At 40.4% G+C, this 23,831-nt stretch overlaps 1 protein-coding gene across 1 annotated transcript in view; it reads left to right on the forward strand.

The window, feature by feature from the left end:
- LOC133635736 (neuropilin-1a-like) overlaps positions 1–23,831 on the forward strand; it is a 179,648-nt gene that overhangs the window by 67,889 nt on the left and 87,928 nt on the right. The window contains exons 5-7 of the mRNA XM_062028986.1: positions 6,724–6,951; positions 13,285–13,440; positions 23,179–23,345. Of these exons, the coding sequence (XP_061884970.1) occupies positions 6,724–6,951; positions 13,285–13,440; positions 23,179–23,345 (551 nt within the window). The remainder of the gene's footprint in view (positions 1–6,723; positions 6,952–13,284; positions 13,441–23,178; positions 23,346–23,831) is intronic.

The following is a 23,831-nucleotide window of genomic DNA, read 5'->3' on the forward strand; positions in this document are numbered from 1 at the left end:
TTATATTGAACATGCTTCACCGATTCGAGTATTTGGCGAGCGCCGTTTTGTCCTACTCATTTTGGCGGTCCTTGAACTCACCGTATAGTTTGTTTACATGTATAACTTTCTCCGACTCTCTAGGACGTGTTTTATGCCACTCCTTTTTCTGTCTCATTTTGTCCACCACACTTTTAACGTCGTGCACGAGTGCACAAAGGTGAGTTTTGTTGATGTTATTGACTTGTGTGGAGTGCTAAACAGACATATTTGGTCACTGCATGACTGCAAGCTAATCGATGCTAACATGCTATTTAGGCTAGCGATATGTACACATTGCATCATTATGCCTCATTTGTAGCTATATTTGAGCTCATTTAGTTTCCTTGAAGTCCTCTTAATTCAATGTATATCTCATGACACATGTAATATGGCTTTTAATTTTTTGCGGCTCCAGACAGATTTGTTTTTGTATTTTTGGTCCAATATGGCTCTTTCAACATTTTGGGTTGCCGACCCCTGGTCTAGTTGGTTTCAAAGTGGTATTTGGACGACTGCTTGGTCTCACAATGGTGGTGACACATCTCTTTGCCTGAGTCAGACCGGACAAAATCCCTTTCAGTTTGTCTTTTTCATTCTGACCCCGCGGGTAAATTCCACCGGGGATCCCTGACGGACACGGTAGGCGATAAATGAAGGAGACAGTGAGTCAGCAGGGAGCGTGTAGTTGGCTGACTACACTTCCTGTGATGCTGTTCGTCAACACGGATCGGCACATGTGGACTCAAAAGAACGACTCGGCTGTTTCACACATCGACACAACAAGTGTTTATTGGAGGAAAAGATTGTGTTTGCAAAGCTGTGTAAACCTTAAAGGCCTACTGAAAGCCACTACTACCGACCACGCAGTCTGATAGTTTATATATCAATGATGAAATCTTAACATTATAACACATGCCAATACGGCCGGGTTAACTTATAAAGTGACATTTTAAATTTGCCGCTAAACTTCCGGTTCGAAACGCCTCTGAGGATGACGTATGCGCGTGACGTAGCCCGGCGAACACGGGTATGCCTTCCACATTGAAGCCAATACGAAAAAGCTCTGTTTTCATTTCATAATTCCACAGTATTCTGGACATCTGTGTTTGTGAATCTGTTTCAATCATGTTCATTGCATTATGGAGAAAGAAGCTGAGCAAGCAAAGAAGAAAGTTGTCGGTGCGAAATGGACGTATTTTTCGAACGTAGTCAGCAACAACAGTACACAGCCGGCGCTTCTTTGTTTACATTCCCGAAAGATGCAGTCAAGATGGAAGAACTCGGATAACAGAGACTCTAACCAGGAGGACTTTTGACTTCGATACACAGACGCCTGTAGAGAACTGGGACAACACAGACTCTTACCAGGATTACTTTGATTTGGATGACAAAGACGCAGACGTGCTACTGTGAGTATGCAGCTTTGGCTTCTAAACATTTGATCGCTTGACCGTATGTGCGCAACTTTTTTTTGCGTATGTACGTAACTTTTTTAAAATATATAAGCTTTATGAACCTTGGGTTAGGTGAACGGTCTTTTGGGCTGAGTGATTGTGTGTGTTGATCAGGTGTTTGAATTGTATTGGCGTGTTCTATGGAGCTAGGAGCTAGCATAGGAGCTAGGAGCTAGCATAACACGTACCGTACCGTACGTGCGCGTCATGTACGTAACTTTAAAAAAATATATAAGCTTTATGAACATTGGGTTAGGTGAACGGTCTTTTGGGCTGAGTGATTGTGTGTGTTGATCAGGTGTTTGAATTGTATTGGCGTGTTCTATGGAGCTAGGAGCTAGCAGAGGAGCTAGGAGCTAGCATAACAAACACGCAGGTGTTTTTATGCAGGATTAATTTGTGGCATGTTAAATATAAGCCTGGTTGTGTTGTGGCTAATAGAGTATATATATGTCTTGTGTTTATTTACTGTTGTAGTCATTCCCAGCTGAATATCAGGTCACCCCCGGCTCTCACAGCATCTTCCCTATCTGAATAGCTTCAACTCCCCACTAGTCCTTCACTTGCACTTTACTCATCCACAAATCTTTCATCCTCGCTCAAATTAATGGGGAAATTGTCGCTTTCTCGGTCCGAATCTCTCTCACTTCATGCGGCCATCATTGTAAACAATAGGGAACTTTGCGTATATGTTCAATTGACTACGTCACGCTACTTCCGGTAGGGGCAAGCCTTTTTTTTATCAGATACCAAAAGTTGCAATCTTTATCGTCGTTGTTCTATACTAAATCCTTTCAGCAAAAATATGGCAATATCGCGAAATGATCAAGTATGACACATAGAATAGATCTGCTATCCCCGTTTAAATAAAAAAAATTCATTTCAGTAGGCCTTTAAAGAAGCCAAATTTACAAACCCCGTTTCCATATGAGTTGGGAAATGGTGTTCGATGTAAATATAAACGGAATACAATGATTTGCAAATCCTTTTCAAGCCATATTCAGTTGCAAAGACAACATATTTGATGTTCAAACTCATAAACTTGCAAATAATGATGAACTTAGAATGTCATGGCTGCAACACGTGCCAAAGTAGTTGGGAAAGGGCATGTTCACCACTGTGTTACATGGCCTTTCCTTTTAACAACACTCAGTAAAGGTTTGGGAAGTGAGGAGACACATTTTTGAAGCTTCTCAGGTGGAATTCTTTCCCATTCTTGCTTGATGTACAGCTTAAGTTGTTCAACAGTCCGGGGGTCTCCCTTGTGCTATTTAGTAGGCTAATATAACTAATATAGACACTTACATCATGTGTTGTCTTCATTATAACACTTATATAAGACTTTAATAGTCATTTTGATAGTAGGCTAATATAGACACTTACATAATGTGTTGCCTTCATTGTAACACTTATATAAGACTTTTGAAGTCATTTTGATAGTAGGCTATTATGGCTAATATAGACACTTACATCATGTGTTGTCTTCATTATAACATTTATATAAGACTTTTAAAGTCATTTTGATAGTAGGCTAATATAGCTAATATAGACACTTACATCATGTGTTGTCTTCATTATAACACTTATACAACACTTTTAAAGTCATTTTGATAGTAGGCTAATATAGACACTTACATCATGTGTTGTCTTCATTATAACACTTATATAAGACTTTTAAAGTCATTTTGATAGTAGGCTAATATAGACACTTACATCATGTGTTGTCTTCATTATAACACTTATATAAGACTTTTGAAGTCATTTTGATAGTAGGCTATTATGGCTAATATAGACACTTACATCATGTGTTGTCTTCATTATAACACTTATATAAGACTTTTGAAGTCATTTTGATAGTAGGCTAATATAGCTAATATAGACACTTACATCATGTGTTGTCTTCATTATAACACTTATGTAAGACTTTTAAAGTCATTTTGATAGTAGGCTAATAAAGCTAATATAGACACAAATCATGTGTTGTCTTCATTATAACACTTATATAAGACTTTTAAAGTCATTTTGATAGTAGGCTAATATAGACACTTACATCATGTGTTGCCTTCATTATAACACTTATATAAGACTTTTAAAGTCATTTTGATAGTAGGCTAATAAAGCTAATATAGACACTTACATCATGTGTTGTCTTCATTATAACACTTATATAAGACTTTTAAAGTCATTTTAAAAGTAGGCTAATATAAACACTTGCATCATGTGTTGCCTTCATTGTAACACTTATATAAGACTTTTAAAGTCATTTTGATAGTAGGCTAATACAGACACTTACATCATGTGTTGTCTTCATTATAACACTTATATAAGACTTTTGAAGTCATTTTGATAGTAGGCTAATATAGACACTTACATCATGTGCTGTCTTCATTATAACACTTATATAAGACTTTTAAAGTCATTTTTATAGTAGGCTAATATAGCTAATATAGACACTTCCCTCATGTGTTGTCTTCATTATAACACTTATATAAGACTTTTGAAGTCATTTTGATAGTAGGCTAATATAGACACTTACATCATATGTTGCCTTCATTATAACACTTATATAAGACTTTTAAAGTCATTTTGATAGTAGGCTAATATAGACACTTACATCATGTGTTGCCTTCATTATAACACTTATATAAGACTTTTAAAGTCATTTTGATAGTAGGCTAATATAGACACTTACATCATGTGTTGCCTTCATTATAACACTTATATAAGACTTTTAAAGTCATTTTGATAGTAGGCTAATATAGACACTTACATCATGTGTTGCCTTCATTATAACACTTATATAAGACTTTTAAAGTCATTTTGATAGTAGGCTAATACAGACACTTACATCATGTGTTGCCTTCATTATAACACATTTATAAGACTTTTACAGTCATTTTGACTACCCCCCCCCCCCTCCCAGGTTTAAACATGAGTAGACACTATAAAGTTAATGGCACACATGCTGTTGTCAAAAGCCACACTTTGTGCTTCTCCTCCAAATGTCAACTCTCTCCGGGCGCTCAAACGCTCCTCATCGGGGCTTTCAACTCGGATTAAAAGCAAAACCGACGACGCTTCTCTCCCTTCGTTTTGTGCAGACCGGCTAAAGCGGGCCTGAATTTGCAGCCCGGCGTGATGCCTGAGTGGGGGGCGGGCGGGGCAGTTTGCCACATTCACTTAAGCCTGCTGCTTTTTATTGAGCAAAAACTCCTCGCAATTATGTTGTTGTTTTTTTTCTTCTCTCTCTCGCCGAGTTCCATCTGCAGTCCTCATGCAGGCTGTCAGACGAGCGGGGAAATGATGTTATTCTGCAGCTAATAGCTGCACATGATTGGCCCTGCATGACACACCACTGTCTTCTTGTCTCTCGCCTTTCAACGACACACCACTGTCTTCTTGTCTCTCGCCTTTCAACGCTTTCTGTCATTTTGCTCAAAAAAGTTTCCCTATGTCACTTTCTCCGGATTTAATTTTAGGGTGCTTTAAGGCAGGATAATACAATACTTCTTAACAGACGACAGCCAGGGTTTTGAAGACGTGGTATCGGATCGATACCTAAATGTGTGGTATCATCCAAAACTAATGCAAAGTATCGAAGAAGAGAAGAATAAGTGATTATTACATGTTAACAGAAGTGTAGATAGAACATGTTAAAACAGAAAGTAAGCAGATATTAACAGTAAATGAACAAGTAGATTAATAATCCATTTTTTACAGTTTGTCCCTCATAATGTGTACAAAATAATAGGTGTATAAATGACACAATATGTTACTGCATAGACTAATTAGGAGTCTTTGTTTGTTTACTTACTACTAAAAGACACGTTGTCTAGTATGTTCACTATTTTATTTAAGGACTAAATTACAATAATAAACATATGTTTCATGTACACTAACATTTTATTGTTCAAATATAGCCAATAATGAAAAGTTCCATGCAGCGCTTGCAATTGGTTGAATGCACGATGCGCACCCTGAACTCCATTGTAAAACCCTAAGATTTTTTGTTAAAAATAAAGCCAATAATTAAATTGTTTGTGGTCCCCTTTATTTAGAAAAGTATCGAAATACATTTTGGTACCGGTACCAAAATATTGGTATCGGGACGACCCTAACAGCAAGTGAGGAGGACTGAAGCATTCAATTATTAAATAACCGTGACAAGATTTCCTGGGAATTGTGGAATTCCTGGAAACTTAGACAAACTTTATTGATCCACAAGGGAAATTTCTTCAAAAAATGTGGGAATTTTTACTGTATAACGGTTCTAGTAGGACCAAAAATGTGTGAGAAGAAGGCGGGAATTTCTTCTTATTGTGCGAATGCTGGAAAACATAACAATAAATAAGGAATATCAATTAATTGTGCATTTTTGCAGTTTGTCCCTCTTAATGTAGACAAAATAACAGTTAGATAAATGACACAATATGTTACTGCATACGTCAGCAGACTAATTAGGAGTCTTTGTTTGTTTACTTACTACTAAAAGACAAGTTGTCTAGTATGTTCACTATTTTATTTAAGGACTAAATTACAATAATAAACATATGTTTCATGTACACTAAGATTTTGTTGTTCAAATAAAGACAATAATGATAAGTTCCATGCAGCGCTTGCAATTGGTTGAATGCACGATGCGCGCCCTGAACTCCATTGTAAAACCCTAAGATTTTCTGTTAAAAATATAGCCAATCATGACATTTTTTGTGGTTCCCTTTATTTAGAAAATTACCAAAATATTTTGGTACCGGTACCAAAATATTGTTATTGGGACAACACTACAATGTAGTAAGGATGTGATCTGTTTGTCCCTTATAGTTGACAGGGTTTACTGAAGTTAATTGATCAAATATGGTTCCTTTGCTCCGTGTAATAAGACATTTTGTTCAATCGTATTTAGTTAAAAATATACTACAAAACAATAAAATGCACAATTTGCACACCGTAGGAGGATACAATAGCTCACTGGCGTCACAATGTTAACAAATGCCATGGGTGGATCTACACCTGACATCCACTGTAATGATACCAAGTACAAGAGTGTATCTAGTCGATACTCCAATGGTTACATCAATATTTGTTATCGTCACAAAATCTTCTTTCCTTTTTTAAGCAACCGACTATTAAAGATAAATAAGCAAGTCGATGAATGATAGTTTTGAGAGAATAATACGACAGGAACTGAAAACAACATTTGAAATGGTTCTTTGTCCAAGTTGACCATCTGGCACCTTCTGGCCCGCAGGTCCCGAATGCTCCAGGAACTTCACGGCCAACGGCGGCGTCATCAAGTCCCCGGGCTTCCCAGAGAAGTACCCCAACAACCTGGACTGTACCTTCATGATCTTCGCACCGCGCATGTCCGAAATCGTCCTGGAGTTCGAGAGCTTCGAGCTGGAGCCGGACCCCACGCCGCCCGCCGGAGTCTTCTGCCGTTACGACCGGCTGGAGATCTGGGAAGGCTTTCCCGGAGGTAAATGCGGTTTTTACTCGGGGGGGTTGCCGTCTCGGTCTTTAAATGATGGCGGTGATGTAATGAAGTGCGACAAATGACCAATCCTCAGCGTCGCCGCCTGTGAGGCAAATACTGTAACATTCTGCTCCAGATGGTTTCTGAACGAGTCTCGTAAATATTAACACAAATGAAATATTTCAATTGATTTATGGAAGTGCGTTCGTAACCATGAAACGTGGAAAAAAAACTTCATTTATTAAAAACAAAAAGATCTATTGAGAATACCATTTAATGAAATTTAATAATATTAGACATTAGAAATTTTAATGGGCCTGCTCTCTGTGCCCTGGACCTCTGGTTGTCGGAAGTCATCCTACTTTAAAGATGGTGCAGAGTGTCTGAACCTGGGAGTTTTAAGTGTAACCGTACAAAAAGCGTTCCTGTCCTGTAGCCCCTGTTTGTTTGTCTAATCTTGAACGGGTTTGTGCTGAAAACACATGTTTGAGTCCATGGTTCTCGCCCGGAAAAGGGTGGAGTGGCATCTCCGGGTTGGGGAGGAGATCTTGCCCCGAGTGGAGGAGTTCAAGTACTTCGGAGTCTTGTTCACGAGTGAGGGAAGAGTGGATGGTGAGATTGACTGGCGGATCGGTGCCTCGTCTTCAGTAATGCGGACCCTGTACCGATCCCAGGTTCTCGCCTGGAAAAAGGTGGAGTGCCATCTCCGGGTTGGGGAGGAGATCTTGCCCCAAGTGGAGGAGTTCAAGTACCTCGGAATCTTGTTCACGAGTGAGGGAAGAGTGGATGGTGAGATCGACTGGCGGATCGGTGCAGCGTCTTCAGTAATGCGGACCCTGTACCGATCCGTGGTTCTCGCCTGGAAAAGGGTGGAGTGCCATCTCCGGGTTGGGGAGGAGATCTTGCCCCAAGTGGAGGAGTTCAAGTACCTCGGAGTCTTGTTCACGAGTGAGGTAAGAGTTGTATTGTGAGATCGACAGGCGGATCGGTGCGGCGTCTTCAGTAATGCGGACCCTGTACCGATCCGTGGTTCTCGCCCGGAAAAGGGTGGAGTGCCATCTACGGGTCTGGGAGGAGACCCTGCCCCAAGTGGAGGAGTTCAAGTACCTCAGAGTCTTGTTCACGAGTGAGGGAAGAGTTGTATTGTGAGATCGACAGGCGGATCGGTGCGGCGTCTTCAGTAATGCGGACGCTGTATCGATCCGTTGTGGTGAAGAAGGAGCTGAGCCGGAAGGCAAAGCTCTCAATTTACCGCTCGATCTACGTTCCCATCCTCACCTATGGTCATGAGCTTTGGGTTATGACCGAAAGGACAAGATCACGGGTACAAGCGGCCCAAATGAGTTTCCTCCGCCGGGTGGCGGGTCTCTCCCTTAGAGATAGGGTGAGAAGCTCTGTCATCCGGGGGGGAGTTCAAAGTAAAGCCACTGTTCCTCCACATGGAGAGGAGCCAGATGAGGTGGTTCGGGCATCTGGTCAGGATGCCACCCGAACGCCTCCCTAGGGAGGTGTTTCGGGCACGTCCGACCGGTAGGAGGCCACGGGGAAGACCCAGGACACGTTGGGAAGACTATGTCTCCCGGCTGGCCTGGGAACGCCTCGGGATCCCCCGGGAGGAGCTGGACGAAGTGGCTGGGGAGAGGGAAGTCTGGGCTTCTCTGCTGACCTCGGATAAGCGGAAGAAGATGGATGGATGGATGGACAGAGTTTCGTTGTACTTGTGCAGCGACAATAAAGACCTACCTACCCAGTGGGCCGCATTTTTCCCAGGTCTGGGTTGGACTGAGCTTTCGCACCACTGAAGTGTTTTTTATTGCATGTAGTAGATTGTCTAACAATAAGGAATGCTTTTGTGGGGCGTCCAAACATGCCTGCCGGATTAATACTGCATTAGCGCAGAGGCCTGCTAGTCCGTAGCTGTGGAAAAAAACAAAAACTAAAAACCTCTGGTTCTTTCTCCTCTCGGAGTACAGAGTTCATCCGGAGGCTCATCAAAATTTCATTGTGCTGGGGGAGTCATGCAGATAATCTTGGAGACGGCCCTTCCTTGTCTTCGGTCCATACCTCGGCGTGTTTAAAAAAAAAAAGCACGCATATTTCCATGCAGTCAGCATCGGGGTTATGACGATGAATCAAGGGCGTCACGCCGCAACCTCCTTTGCCTTTGATCCCCGGGTGTTGTTGAGATGACAGCTGCCTGCTGGGCGGCCAACTGTCACTCGCCACTGATCACAGCATTAGTAATCACAGATAAGTCGGCGCGTACCAACACGGGCGCGTGCACGGATCACGGCGCACACCGAGCACAGGGCAAAGTCCTTGTGCTTACCGCCCTCCGCTGTATTCTTCCGACTCTACTTAGCGGAACGGGCCCCGCATGAGACTTTATTGCTTTGTCTTTGGACAGTTCCTCTTTTGTGTCTGCTCCGGCTCCGATGCCGGGAGTTGTGACATTGGGAAAACCAGGTCGGGGGTATGGGAAAGGAAAGGTCCGAGGTATTTACAGCCGGCCGACAGACAATGGTCTCAGTCACCTAGCCTCAGCAATGTTGATGACAGCGCCGTGGAATGTCTGGTTGGAGCAGTGTTGCAGGGCACTAGTCACAGGGGTGGAGTAGCAGCTGCGCTGGCGGGTGGGAAACGACCAATTATGGTGCTGGAAGAATAAAGTTGACATATTTTGAGGGACGTTATTGTATTACTGTGCGACTGCGGCAAGCGAATGGACGCCCCCTTGCTAGTGGCTAAGGTCCCGCCACAGTACGAAGCCACTTCCAAGTTTAGCTTAGTCTTTATTTGAAGGCACAATGCACAGAGACATTAAAGGCCTACTGAAATGATTTTTTTTAAAATTTAAACGGGAATAGCAGATCCATTCTATGTTTCATACTTGATCATTTCGCGATATTGCCATATTTTTGCTGAAAGGATTTAGTGGAGAAAATCGACGATAAAGTTCGCAACTTTTGCTCGCTGATAAAAAAAAAGCCTTGCCTGTAGCGGAAGTAGCGTGACGTCACAGGAGCTAGTATTCCTCACAATTCCCCGTTGTTTACAATGGAGCGAGAGAGATTCGGACCGAGAAAGTGATGATTACCCCATTAATTTGAGCGAGGATGAAAGATTTGTGGATGAGGAACGTTACAGTGAAGGACTAGAGTGCAGTGCAGGACGTATGTTTTTTCGCTCTGACCGTAACTTAGGTACAAGCTGGCTCATTGGATTCCACACTCTCTCCTTTTTCTATTGTGGATCACGGATTTGTATTTTAAACCACCTGGGATACTATATCCTCTTGAAAATGAGAGTCGAGAACGCGAAATGGACATTCAGTGCCTTTTATCTCCACGACAATACATCGGTGACACACTTAGCTACTGAGCTAGCGTGATAGCATCGTTCTCAAATGAAGATAGAAACTAAATAAATAAACCCCTGACTGGAAGGATAGACAGAAGATCAACAATACTATTAAACCATGTACATGTAACTACACGGTTAAAAATTCTCAGCCTGGTAAAGCTTAACAATGCTGTTGCTAATGACGCTAAGGCTTTAGCTACGAGCTAACGTGATAGCATCGTGCTTTCACTGCATATAGAAACAAAAAAATAAACCCCTGACTGGAAGGATAAATAGAAAATCAACAATACTATTAAACCGTGGACATGTAAATACACGGTTAATGCTTTTCAGGCTGACGCCATTGAAGCTAACTTAGCAACTTAGCAACGTGACCTCACAGAGCTATGCTAAAAACATTAGCTCTCCACCTACGCCAGCCAGCCCTCATCTACTCATCAACACCCGTGCTCACCTGCGTTCCAGCGATCGGCAGAAGGACGAAGGACTTCACCCGATGCGTTTGGCGGCCCGGAGACGTAGGAAGTCAAGGTGAAGTCCTCCTGGTTGTGTTGCTGTAGTCCGCTGCTAATACACCGATCCCACCTACAACTGTCTTCTTTGCAGCCTTCATTGTTCATTAAACAAATTGCAAAAGATGTCCAGAATACTGTGGAATTATGAAATGAAAACAGAGCTTTTTGTATAGGATTCTACGGGGTACCATAACTTCCGTTTAACTGACTACGTCACGCGCATACGTCATCATACCGCGACGTTTCAGCCGGATATTTCCCGGGAAGTTTTAAATGTCACTTTATAAGTGAACCCGGCCGTATTGGCATGTGTTGCAATGTTAAGATTTCATCATTGATATATAAACTATCAGACTGCGTGGTCGGTAGTAGTGGCTTTCAGTAGGCCTTTAAGCTCAAAGACAGAGATATGTTCTGCACCAGATTATAGCTAGTTTAGCTATAATTAGCACAGATGAGGCGCTAACTGTCCAAAGTCGAGACCCGGGGTGGACCACTCATCTGTGCATCAGTGGGGACGTCTCTGCACTGCCGGTCTGTCTCCACTCAAGATGATCTCTTGCTGGCCCCACTATGGGGGCCAACAGGAGATCACTATAGACCAGGGGTGTCCAAAGTGCGGCCCGGGGGCCATTTGCAGCCCGCAGCTAATTGCTTACCGGCCCGCTACACATTCTGGAAATGCTTTTGATTGATTGAAACTTTTATTAGTAGATTGCACAGTACAGTACATATTCCATACAATTGACCACTAAATGGTAAATATGTTTTTTTCAACTTGTTTAAGTCCACGTTGATCAATTCATGGTGAAAATAAGTACTATCAGCATAATACAGTCATCATACAAGTTAATCATCAGAGTATAAACATTGAATTATTTACATTATTTACCATCTGGGGGGTGGGATGTGGAGAGGGTTGGGGCAGGGGGGTTGGGTTTGGTTGATATCAGCACTTCAGTCATCAACAATGATATCATCTGAGAAATGGACATTGAAACAGTGTAGGTCTGACTTGGTAGGATATGTAATTTTTCCATGTACGGCCCTCAGTGGAAAAAGTTTAGACACCCCTGGACTAGACTCTCACTAATATATTAGATCCACTATGGACTGGACTCTCACTAATATATTAGATCCACTATGGACTGGACTCTCCCTAATATGTTAGATCCACTATGGACTGGACTCTCACACTATTATGTTAGATCCACTACGGACTGGACTCTCACAATATTATGCTAGATCCACTATGGACTGGACTCTCACACTTTTATGTTAGATCCACTATGGACTGGACTCTCACACTATTATGTTAGATCCACTATAGACTGGACTCTCACACTATTATGTTAGATCCACTATGGACTGGACTCTCACACTATTATGTTAGATCCACTATGGACTAGACTCTTACTAATATGTTAGATCCACTATGGACTGGACTCGCACACTATTATGTTAGATCTACCATGGACTGGACTCTCACAATTATGTTAGATCCACTACGGACTGGACTCTCACAATATTATGCTAGATCCACTATGGACTGGACTCTCACACTATTATGTTAGATCCACTATGGACTGGACTCTCACACTATTATGTTAGATCCACTATGGACTGGACTCTCACACTATTATGTTAGATCCACTATAGACTGGACTCTCACACTATTATGTTAGATCCACTATGGACTGGACTCTCACACTATTATGTTAGATCCACTATGGACTAGACTCTCACACCATTATGTTAGATCCACTATGGACTGGACTCTCACACTATTATGTTAGATCCACTATGGACTAGACTCTCACACTATTATGTTAGATCCACTATGGACTGGACTCTCACACTATTATGTTAGATCCACTATGGACTGGACTCTCACACTATTATGTTAGATCCACTATAGACTGGACTCTCACACTATTATGTTAGATCCACTATGGACTGGACTCTCACACTATTATGTTAGATCCACTATGGACTAGACTCTCACACCATTATGTTAGATCCACTATGGACTGGACTCTCACACTATTATGTTAGATCCACTATGGACTGGACTCTCACACTATTATGTTAGATCCACTATGGACTGGACTCTCACACTATTATGTTAGATACACTATGGACTGGACTCTCACACTATTATGTTAGATCCACTATGGACTGGACTCTCACACTATTATGTTAGATCCACTATGGACTGGACTCTCACACTATTATGTTAGATCCACTATGGACTGGACTCTCACACTATGATGTTGTCTCTGATAGTTTCCTAAAACCTAAACCAATCAAATGGAACAAAGCTGTAAAAGGAGTCAACTATAAAATGCTCTGTAAAACCGATGCATCTATTGATTTTCTACACTGTGACTACTTCTGGTCTATCTGCAGGTGCGATGCTTCAAAGCTGATTATTTCTCTCTCCCCTCTCCCTTTGTAGTCGGCCCGTACATCGGCAGGTACTGTGGACAGAACACACCGGGGAGAATCATCTCCTACACGGGCATCCTGGCACTGACCATCAGCACGGACAGTGCCATCGCCAAGGAGGGCTTTTCTGCCAACTACACCGTCATGGAAAGGACCGTTCCGGAAGGTGAGTCTGCGAGACAACTGAGCAGATGAGAAAGAAGTGGCATAAAAAAATGGGTATGACTCGCAGGCGTCTGAATTTTAACCCTGTAACACCCCTTATTGTAAAATTACGACGTTACCTTTAACCATCCTAAAAAAAAATCTGTTATATATATATATATATATATATATATATATATATATACATTTTTACCACATTTACATAGTCATTGGGTCCTATTGTTCAGTCTCACAAGGCTATTGGATGGTACATTTGTTTATAAGTCACGCCTTCTGGCCATGAACTCACACAACCTCTAAAGGTTTCCTTCGAACAACATCTATTTGTTTCATTGGACTGAATTCATCAGAATCAAGTAATTAAAATGTCTTTTTATATTTTTTGGGGTTTTTTATTACAATGTCTAGAGCAGGGGTCACCAACGCGGTGCCCGCGGGCACCAGGTAGCCCGTAAGGACCAGATGAGTAGCCCGCTGGCCTGTTCTAAAAATAGCTCAAATAGCAGCACTTATCAGTGAGCTGCCTCTATTTTTTAAATGGTATTTATTTACTAGCAAGCTGGTCTCGCTTTGCCCGACATTTTTAATTCTAAGAGAGACAAAACTCAAATAGAATTTGAAAATCCAAGAACATTTTTTAAAGACTTGGTCTTCTTCACTTGTTTAAATAAATTCATTAATTTTTTTACTTTGCTTCTTATAACTTTCAGAAAGACAATTTTATAAAAAAAATACAACCTTAAAAATGATTTTAGGATTTTTAAACACATATACCTTTTTACCTTTTAAATTCCTTCCTCTTCTTTCCTGACAATTTAAATCAATGTTCAATTATTATTTTTTTTATTGTAAAGAATAATGAATACATTTTAATTTAATTCTTCATTTTAGCTTCTGTTTTTTCAAAGAAGAATATTTGTGAAATATTTCTTCAAACTTATTATGATTAAAATTCAAAAACAATATTCTGGCAAATCTAGAAAATCTGTAGAATCAAATTTAAATCTTATTTCTAAGTCTTTTGAATTTCTTTAAAAAATATTGTTCTGTAAAATCTAGAAGAAATAATGATTTGTCTTTGTTAGAAATATAGCTTGGTCCAATTTGTTATATATTCTAACAAAGTGCAGATTGGATTTTAACCTATTTAAAAAATGTCATCAAAATCCTAAAATTAATCTTAATCAGGAAAAATTAGTAATGATGTTCCATAAATTATTTTTTTAATTTTTTCAAAAATATTCGAATTAGCTAGTTTTTCTCTTCTTTTTTTCGGTTGAATTTTGAATTTTAAAGAGTCGAAATTGAAGATAAACTATGTTTCAAAATTTAATTGTCATTTTTTTCTTGTTTTTTCCTCTTTTAAACTGTTCAATTAAGTGTAAATATCATTCATTATTAATAATAACATAGAGTTAAAGGTAAATTGAGCAAATTGGCTATTTCTGGCAATTTATTTAAGTGTGTATCAAACTGGTAGCCCTTCGCATTAATCACTACCCAAGAAGTAGCTCTTGCTTTCAAAAAGGTTGGTGACCCCTGGTCTAGAGCATGTACATATGCAGAACAGATGCATCAAATGTCATTTAGAGCTTGTTATATAATTGTTGCAATTATAAAAGAGGAAGAAAAAGCGTTTTTTAAGGATTTTATCTTGTTTCATATTTTTTACATTTGTAATAAATGATTTCATAAAAATATAACTAATGTGTGATTATTATTAATGGTGTAAAGCGTTATGGGGCTAAGTAAGCAATCAACCCTGCAAATGAACCCTTAGTTGTTCAGACAACTGTTTTTTTTTTAGGTTTTTCCATATTTGGGTCTTACAGGGTTAAGAATGCGGTTGTAGAAAATTAGAAGGCAAAAAACCAAACCATTAGGTCAGACCTGGGGAAATTAAGATTTTCAATCAGGTCCGCCGGACTTTCCAAAATATATTTTTTTAAATCTTTAAAATGGAAAGTGTAGCTGCCATTATGATGTGCAGTGATGTATTTACATTATTTTTAAATTAAGTATTCCAATGGTCGGAATCTGCGCTTTTGCCTGATATACTAGTTCAGGGGTCACCAACCTTTTTGAAAGCAAGAGCTACTTCTTGGGTAGTGATTAATGCGAAGGGCTACCAGTTTGATACACACTTAAATAAATTGCCAGAAATAGCCAATTTGCTCAATTTACCTTTAACTCTATGCTATTATTAATAATTAATGATATTGACACTTAAATGAACGGTTTAAAAGAGGAGAAAACACGAAAAAAAATGACAATTAAATTTTGAAACATAGTTTATCTTCAATTTCGACTTTTTAAAATTCAAAATTCAACCGAAAAAAAGAAGAGAAAAACTAGCTAATTCGAATATTTTTGAAAAAATTTAAAAAATAATTTATGGAACATCATTAGTAATTTTTCCTGATTAAGATTCATTTTAGAATTTTGATGACATGTTTTAAATAGGTTAAAATCCAATCTACACTTTGTTAGAATATATAACAAATTGGACCAAGCTATATTTCTAACAAAGACTAATCATTATTTCTTCTAGATTTTACAGAACAAAAATTTTAAAAGAAATTCAAAAGACTTTGAACTAAGATTTAAATTTGGTTGTACAGATTTTCTAGATTTGCCAGAATCATTTTTTTGAATTTTAATCATAATAAGTTTGAAGAAATATTTCACAAATATTCTCCGTCGAAAAAACAGAAGCTAAAATGAAGAATTAAATTAAAATTGATTTATTATTCTTTACAATAAAAAAAAAAAAATACTTGAACATTAATTTAAATTGTCAGGAAAGAAGAGGAAGGAATTTAAAAGGTAAAAAGGTATATGTGTTTAAAAATCCTAAAATCATTTTTAAGGTTGTATTTTTTCTCTAAAGTTGTCTTTCTGAAAGTTATAAGAAGCAAATTAAAAAATAAATTAATTTATTTAAACAAGTGAAGACCAAGTCTTTAAATATTTTCTTGGATTTTCAAATTCTATTTGAGTTTTGTCTCTCTTAGAATTGAAAATGTAGAGCAAAGCGAGACCAGTTTGCTAGTAAATAAATACAATTTAAAAAATAGAGGCAGCTCACTGGTAAGTGCTGCTACTTGAGCTATTTTTAGAACAGGCCAGCGGGCGACTCATCTGATCCTTACGGGCTACCTGGTGCCCGCGGGCACCGCGTTGGTGACCCCTGTACTAGTTACTATGGTCATCTAATTAGTTACTATGGTCATCTAATTAGTTACTATGGTCATGTGTCAGGTTCAAACACTGATGACATCTATTAAACAGACGAGAAGCAAGGAATCATGCAGAGACAGAGTTCAATTTAGCTCACGAGGAGACACATGTTTTTGGGCTGTATTCTAGTTACAGATCCAAACTACGTTCTAAAAGACAACCCCAGTTAGACACAATGTATGATTATACAAAAATGCAAATGTGTTGACGCTGGTGATATCGCCTTGTCTCTGCTCTGTCTGCGTCACGGCGGTGTTCGGCCTTGGCAGTCAGCAGGCCGAGTCTGGACACAAATACTGATAGAGACGGCTGGCAATCTTTATACACAAATCTAACTTGAGCGCAGTAGCTAACAACTATAGCAATGGACTTTAAGAATACTGAAGTTGTGTGATAACTTTACACATAATTATTCTAACATAATGTAAAACACAACAGCTCAGACCAGGCACCAAGCAGTGTGGGTGGGGAGCGTTTCCACAGAGTGTTTCCGGAGCCTGAAATGTGGGTGTCAGGGACAGACGTGGAAGGAGATTTTTACAAGAAAGTTCTAAAGCTTAGTGATATATCACATATATCAGATTGTAGGTGTTTGTTTTATTTTACCCTTCACGTTCATATTTAGCTGTGTTTGTTGCATTTTGTCGCTTGATTGTAAAATATGCGGATGGAGAGGGGGTGTGACGTTCATATGTTGTCAATATTCAGTGTTTTATCCTTCATAGTTAATATTGTCTTTATTTTCATGTACATTCTGGGTGTGTCATTCAGTAAAAATAAAAAGTAACATTCCATTCCCTTTTTTAAGGCGGTCTGTCATCAAGTTTTTAGCATTCAATCAGACATCATTGGGAGGTTTTGTATTAGTGTTCCTAAAAATAGGACCCAAGCACACATACTGTACAGCAGATTCTCACAGCTTACATTTGTGTGTATATATATATATACATATCAGTGTATATGTACATATATATATACAGTCGTGGTCAAAAGTTTACATACACTTTAGAGATGTCCGATAATGGCTTTTTTTGCCGATATCCGATATCGGGGTGTATATTGTAGCGTCCCGGAAGAGTTAGTGCTGCGAGGGGTTCTGGGTATTTGTTTTGTTGTGTGTATGTTGTGTTACAAAATGTGTTTGTCATTCCTGTTTGGTGTGGGTTCACATATTTGTAACAGTGTTAAAGTTGTTTGTACGGGCGCCCTCAGTGTGACCTGTATGGCTGTTGACCAAGTATGGATTTTTGACCACTCCTCTTGACAAAATTGGTGCAGTTCATTTGCTCTCTGTAAAGCGCCGGTTCCATTGGCGGCAAAACAGGCCCAGAGCAAAATACTACCACCACCATGCTTGACGGTAGGCTTGGTGTTCCTGGGATTAAAGGCCTCACTTTCTCTCCTCCAAACATATTGCTGGGTATTGTGGCCAAACAGCTCCATATTGGTTTCGTCTGACATCACACGGACAAAGATAAGACATTCTGGAGGATATATATATGTATATATATATATATATATATATATATATATATATATATATATATATATATATATATACAAATATATATATATAGACATGTTTCTTTCTCTCCAAATGATTGCCCAGGCCTGCATTAGAAGGCTATCACACATCCTACACTTCTCTTTTGTAAAGTAAATCTGAACATCCGATATGGGCATCTACATCAACTATATGATTTGCCTGAGAAGCTGGACAGGACAAAAAAAAAAAAAAAAAAAAAAAAAAATGAAAATAAAATTTAAAAAAAAGAAAAAAAAAAAAAAGAAAAAAAAAACAAAAAGAAAAAGAAAAAAAAAAGGAGGCTATCACAGAAATAAAGTAGCATATGTCGTCCACTACACTCTTTTCTGCAATCTCACTCGATTACAGTGTTTAAGGGTTTTGAATTAAACACCTCCTGTTTCTTCATTAGTGGAATGTGTTTTACTCGTCCTACGTTAACACACCACAGGCCCGGACATGCCCCAGAAGACAGGATTCTCCACACACACACACTCACACACACACACACACACACACACACACACACACACACACACACACACCTAGGAGGTTGTAACATGCGGCAATAACATCACAGAGCTCGACCTACCGACCCCATTGTGCGTAGACGCTGCGACTAAACATTTCATTAAGAAAGACGAGGGCAACTCGGAGTCATAAATCTGCCCAGAGGCTAAAGACCACCCTAAACAAATACACACACACACACACACACACACACACACACACACACACACACACACACACACACACACACACACACACACACACACACACACACACACACACACACACACACACACACACACACACACAGAGTCATCCTTTGACTGGCAAAAGAGTTGTCTGACATTCTACAAATCTACTAATCATCTCCAAAAGGATCTGGTCTTGCCCCCAAGGGACACACACACACGGACTCCACACATTTGTAGGAAGGACCAATGACTTTTTTTGCATTACTCGGTAGAATGCTTTGTGTTGATGTGATGGACTCAGACAGTCCACTACAGTCCTGGTCAAAAGTTTACAAGCACTTAATGTCATGACTCTCTTGATCATTTCTATAACTCTTATTTCTGACCACAGAACTTTCGTCCAGAAGGTCTTATCTTTGTCCATGTGGTGTCAGATGCAACAGAAATGGAGCTGTTTGGCCACAATACCCAGCAATATGTTTGGAGGAGGAAAGGTGAGGCCTTTAATCCCAGGAACACCATGCCTCCTGTCAAGCATGGTGGTGGTAGTATTATGCTCTGGGCCTGTTTTGTTGCCAATGGAACTGGTGCTTTACAGAGAGTAAATGGGATGATGAAAAAGGAGGATTACCTCCAAATTCTTCAGCCTGGAGGTTGGGTCTTGGGTGCAGTTGGGTGTTCCAACAGGACAATGACCCCCAAACACACCTCAAAAGTGGTAAAGGAATGGCTAAATCAGGCTAAGAATGAAGGTTTTAGAATGGCCTTCCCAAAGTCCTGACTTAAACGTGTGGACAATGCTGAAGAACCAAGTCCATGTCAGAAAACCAACACATTTAGCTGAACCGCACCAATTTTGTCAAGAGGAATGGTCAAAAATTCAAGCAGAAGCTTGTGGTTGAATTGTTGACCACTCCTCTTGACATCCCATGGACAAAGATCAGACCTTCTGGAGGAAAGTTCTGTGGTCAGATGAAACAGAAATGGAGCTGTTTGGCCACAATACCCAGCAATATGTTTGGAGGAGAAAAGGTGAGGCCTTTAATCCCAGGAACACCATTCCTACCGTCAAGCATGGTGGTGGTAGTATTATGCTCTAGGCCTGGTTTGCTGCCAATGGAACTGCTGCTTTACAGAGAGTAAATGGGACAATGGAAAAAGGAAGATTACCTCCAAATTCTTCAGGACAAGCTAAAATCATCAGCCCGGAGGTTGGGTCTTGGCCGCAGTTGGGTGTTCCGACAGGACAGTGACCCCAAACACACCTCAAAAGTGGTAAAGGAATGGCTAAATCAGGCTAAGAATGACGGTTTTAGAATGGCCTTCCCAAAGTCCTGACTTAAACGTGTGGACAATGCTGAAGAAACAAATCCATGTCAGAAAACAAAAAAATTTAGCTGAACTGCACCAATTTTGTCAAGAGGAATGGTCGAAAATTCAAGCAGAAGCTTGTGGTTGAATTGTTGACCACTCCTCTTGACATCCCATGGACAAAGATAAGACCCTCTGGAGGAAAGTTCTGTGGTCAGATGAAACAGAAATGGAGCTGTTTGGCCACACTACCCAGCAATATGTTTGGAGGAGGAAAGGTGAGGCCTTTAATCCCAGGAACACCATGCCTCCTGTCAAGCATGGTGGTGGTAGTATTATGCTATGGGCCTGGGCTTGTCAAAAAAACGATTGGGAACTCAAGACAGCCATGACATGATGTTCTTTACAAGCGCATGTCAACTTTTGACCACGACTGTATTTCTTGCCTGTGCTTGGTAACGGCAGCGGTTGAGTGGAAATAACTGAAAGTCACTGATGAAGGCGATACGGTGAAGAAAGAAGATCTTGTCTTTGGCTCTCAGCCCCTCAGATCCTCTTTATCAGCCATCTATCAGCCCTCCATACCGTACAGTCTGCCACGCTTGGCAGCTCACATGATCAGGATGTTGCAAACAAGCAACTCTTTGTGTTTTCTCCCACTTTTACTTTCTGCTTGGAAAGTCAGACTGATAGAGATTTTAGGGACTGAGGACGATAAGCGACACAGCTGTGAGATGTTGAGTTAAGGCAAATTGGACATTTCAGCAGTATGTGACAGAGTGTTGCTTTGCTTTACACACTGGTGTCAGGATGTCTGACCTCCAGGGGTCCAGGGACCCTTGTGGAATCTGTAACGACAGACCCCGCATGTCTGGAAACGACTGCCCCATGTCAACACAAACAACATAAACCCCCCTCCTTACCTTGGACGGTGGGCTTTTTGAGTGTGATTTACAACCTAGGAGTCAATCCATCCATCCATGTTCTGCCATTCATCTCTAGGAATACAGATACCTAATGAACCTAATCTGTAGAAACCAAGTCGGAGAAAATAATACCATGGCCGACTGAGATATGATCGTCCATCCATCCATCCATCCATGTTCTACCGTTCATTTCTAGGAATACAGATACCTAATGCACCGAATCTGTCCCAATAATCCCAAGTCAGAGGAAACAACACCGTGGCCGACTGACTGAGATATGATCATCCATCCATCCATCCATGGTCTACCGTTCATCTTTAGGAATACAGATACCTAATGCACCTAATCTGTCCCAAGAAACCAAGTCAGAGGAAATAACACCATGGTCGACTGAGATATGATCATCCATCCATCCATCCATCCATGTTCTACCGTTCATCTCTAGGAATACGGATACCTAATGCACCGAATCTGTCCCAAGAAACCCAAGTCAGAGGAAACAACACCATGGCCGACTGAGATATGATCATCCATCCATCCATCCATCCATGTTCTACCGTTCATCTCTAAGAATACAAATACCTAATCTGTCCCAAGAAACCAAGTCAGAGGAAATAACACCATGGCCAACTGAGATATGATCGTCCATCCGTCCATCTATCCATGTTCTACCGTTCATTTCTAGGAATACAGATACCTAATGCACCGAATCTGTCCCAAGAAACCAAGTCAGAGAAAATAACACCATGGCCGACTGATGTATGATCATCCTTCCATCCATCCATCCATCCATTTTCTACCGTTCATCTCTAGGAATACGGATACCTAATGCACCGAATCTGTCCCAAGAAACCCAAGTCAGAGGAAACAACACCATGGCCGACTGAGATATGATCATCCATTTATCCATCCATCCATCCATCCATGTTCTACCGTTCATCTCTAGGAATACAGATACCTAATCTGTCCAAAGAAACCAAGTCAGAGAAAATAACACTATGGCCGACTGAGATATGATCATCCATCCATCCATCAATACATGTTCTACCGTTGATCTCTAGGAAAACAGATACCTAATGCATTTAATCTGTCCCAAGAAACCAAGTCAGAGGAAATAACACCATGGCCGACTGAGATATGATCATCCATCCATCCATCCATCCATCCATGTTCTACCGTTCATCTCTAGGAAAACAGATACCTAATGCATTGAATCTGTCCCAAGAAACCAAGTCAGAGGAAACAACACCATGGCCGACTGAGATATGATCATCCATCAATCCATCCATCCATGTTCTACCATTCATCTCTAGGAATACGGATACCTAATGCATTGAATCTGTCCCAAGAAACCAAGTCAGAGGAAACAGGGGTAATAGCAGTAAAGGGGTTAACCTCCTAGTGCCCCAAGACCCCATAGAGGAGCCTCCACTGACGGATGCACTTTAACGTCATGCCCAGGACACCCAAAAACAACAACACTATCACTAGCCCTGTGGTGCAATCACAGTTTGACATCGCAAAACTCCTTAACTTGAACAGCCAGGTTGCGATAATGTTTAGGAATGGAAAAAAAAATGAAATCCACTTAATCCACAATGAAAACGTTGGGTGACGGCTTTGTGACATTTCAAATAGTTCTTAATTAGATTACCCTTTGCTTGAAATGCTGTTATTTTGTAATGTCGGTTGTCCTATCATAGGAAAGAAACCAGTCTAGTCTGAGGGGCGTGGAAGTGACTTTGAGGCTTAAAACCGACATAAACTTAGCCCAGCTTGAATATTTGATGAAGACATTTTTACTTCTTAATGCACAACACTTCCATCATGCATCCATTAAAACCGGGGGAGACTGAAGACCGACTTACCGAAGCGTCCCTGATGCGGAGGACTTTTCCGGGCAGCGGCGCTGAGTGCTTGTCATGTGACATTCTCCTTCCCCCCAGAGACGAGCTCTGAATCTGGAGCAGAACGCCAGGAAATATCCGTCGCTCTGAACTATTTTTGATCAATTTGTTACCGTTCTTTTCTCCAAGACTTTGACTGCGGCGACCCCCTGGGAATGGAATCTGGCGAGATAACATCTGACCAGATCGTGGCCTCGTCCCAGTACAACCCCAGCTGGTCCCCGGAACGATCCAGACTCAACTACTATGAGAACGCGTGGACGCCTGCACAGGACTCCAACAAGGAGTGGATACAGGTACCATGCTTCTCATTGAACAAAATACCAGTCCTGCTTTTGTCGCTTGATATCAGGGCCGGGCGATACTACACATATTGGTATCGATCACACACCAATTTGTGTTTTTATTCACATATTCTGGTCGAGTCCTGAGTTCCAGAATGAATATTACAATTTATTAATGAATAGCGAAGGTTCAAAAATTGCCCTGCAGCAAAATGAAGACATTTAACTTGTACGAGTTACGTACAGAATATCAAAAGCATGAAAATATCACGGATTGCTTGAGCAAACATCTTTGACAATCACAACAATGATCGTTACCATCCACACTTTGTGTTATTAATGCGTGGAACTGGGATCTGAACGTGGGAGTGTAGCTGCTCTCCTCTGAATGCAAGTGCTCCTAAAGCGGAAAAATTCGGTATTTCTACAAAACACACTGCAGGAAATGTTCTTCATTGCCATTTAAAGAGTGTTTATGTCCTTTTTTGTGTTGAGCTG

The sequence above is a fragment of the Entelurus aequoreus genome, linkage group LG20, assembly GCF_033978785.1.
Source record: "Entelurus aequoreus isolate RoL-2023_Sb linkage group LG20, RoL_Eaeq_v1.1, whole genome shotgun sequence".
Lineage (NCBI taxonomy): Eukaryota > Metazoa > Chordata > Actinopteri > Syngnathiformes > Syngnathidae > Entelurus > Entelurus aequoreus.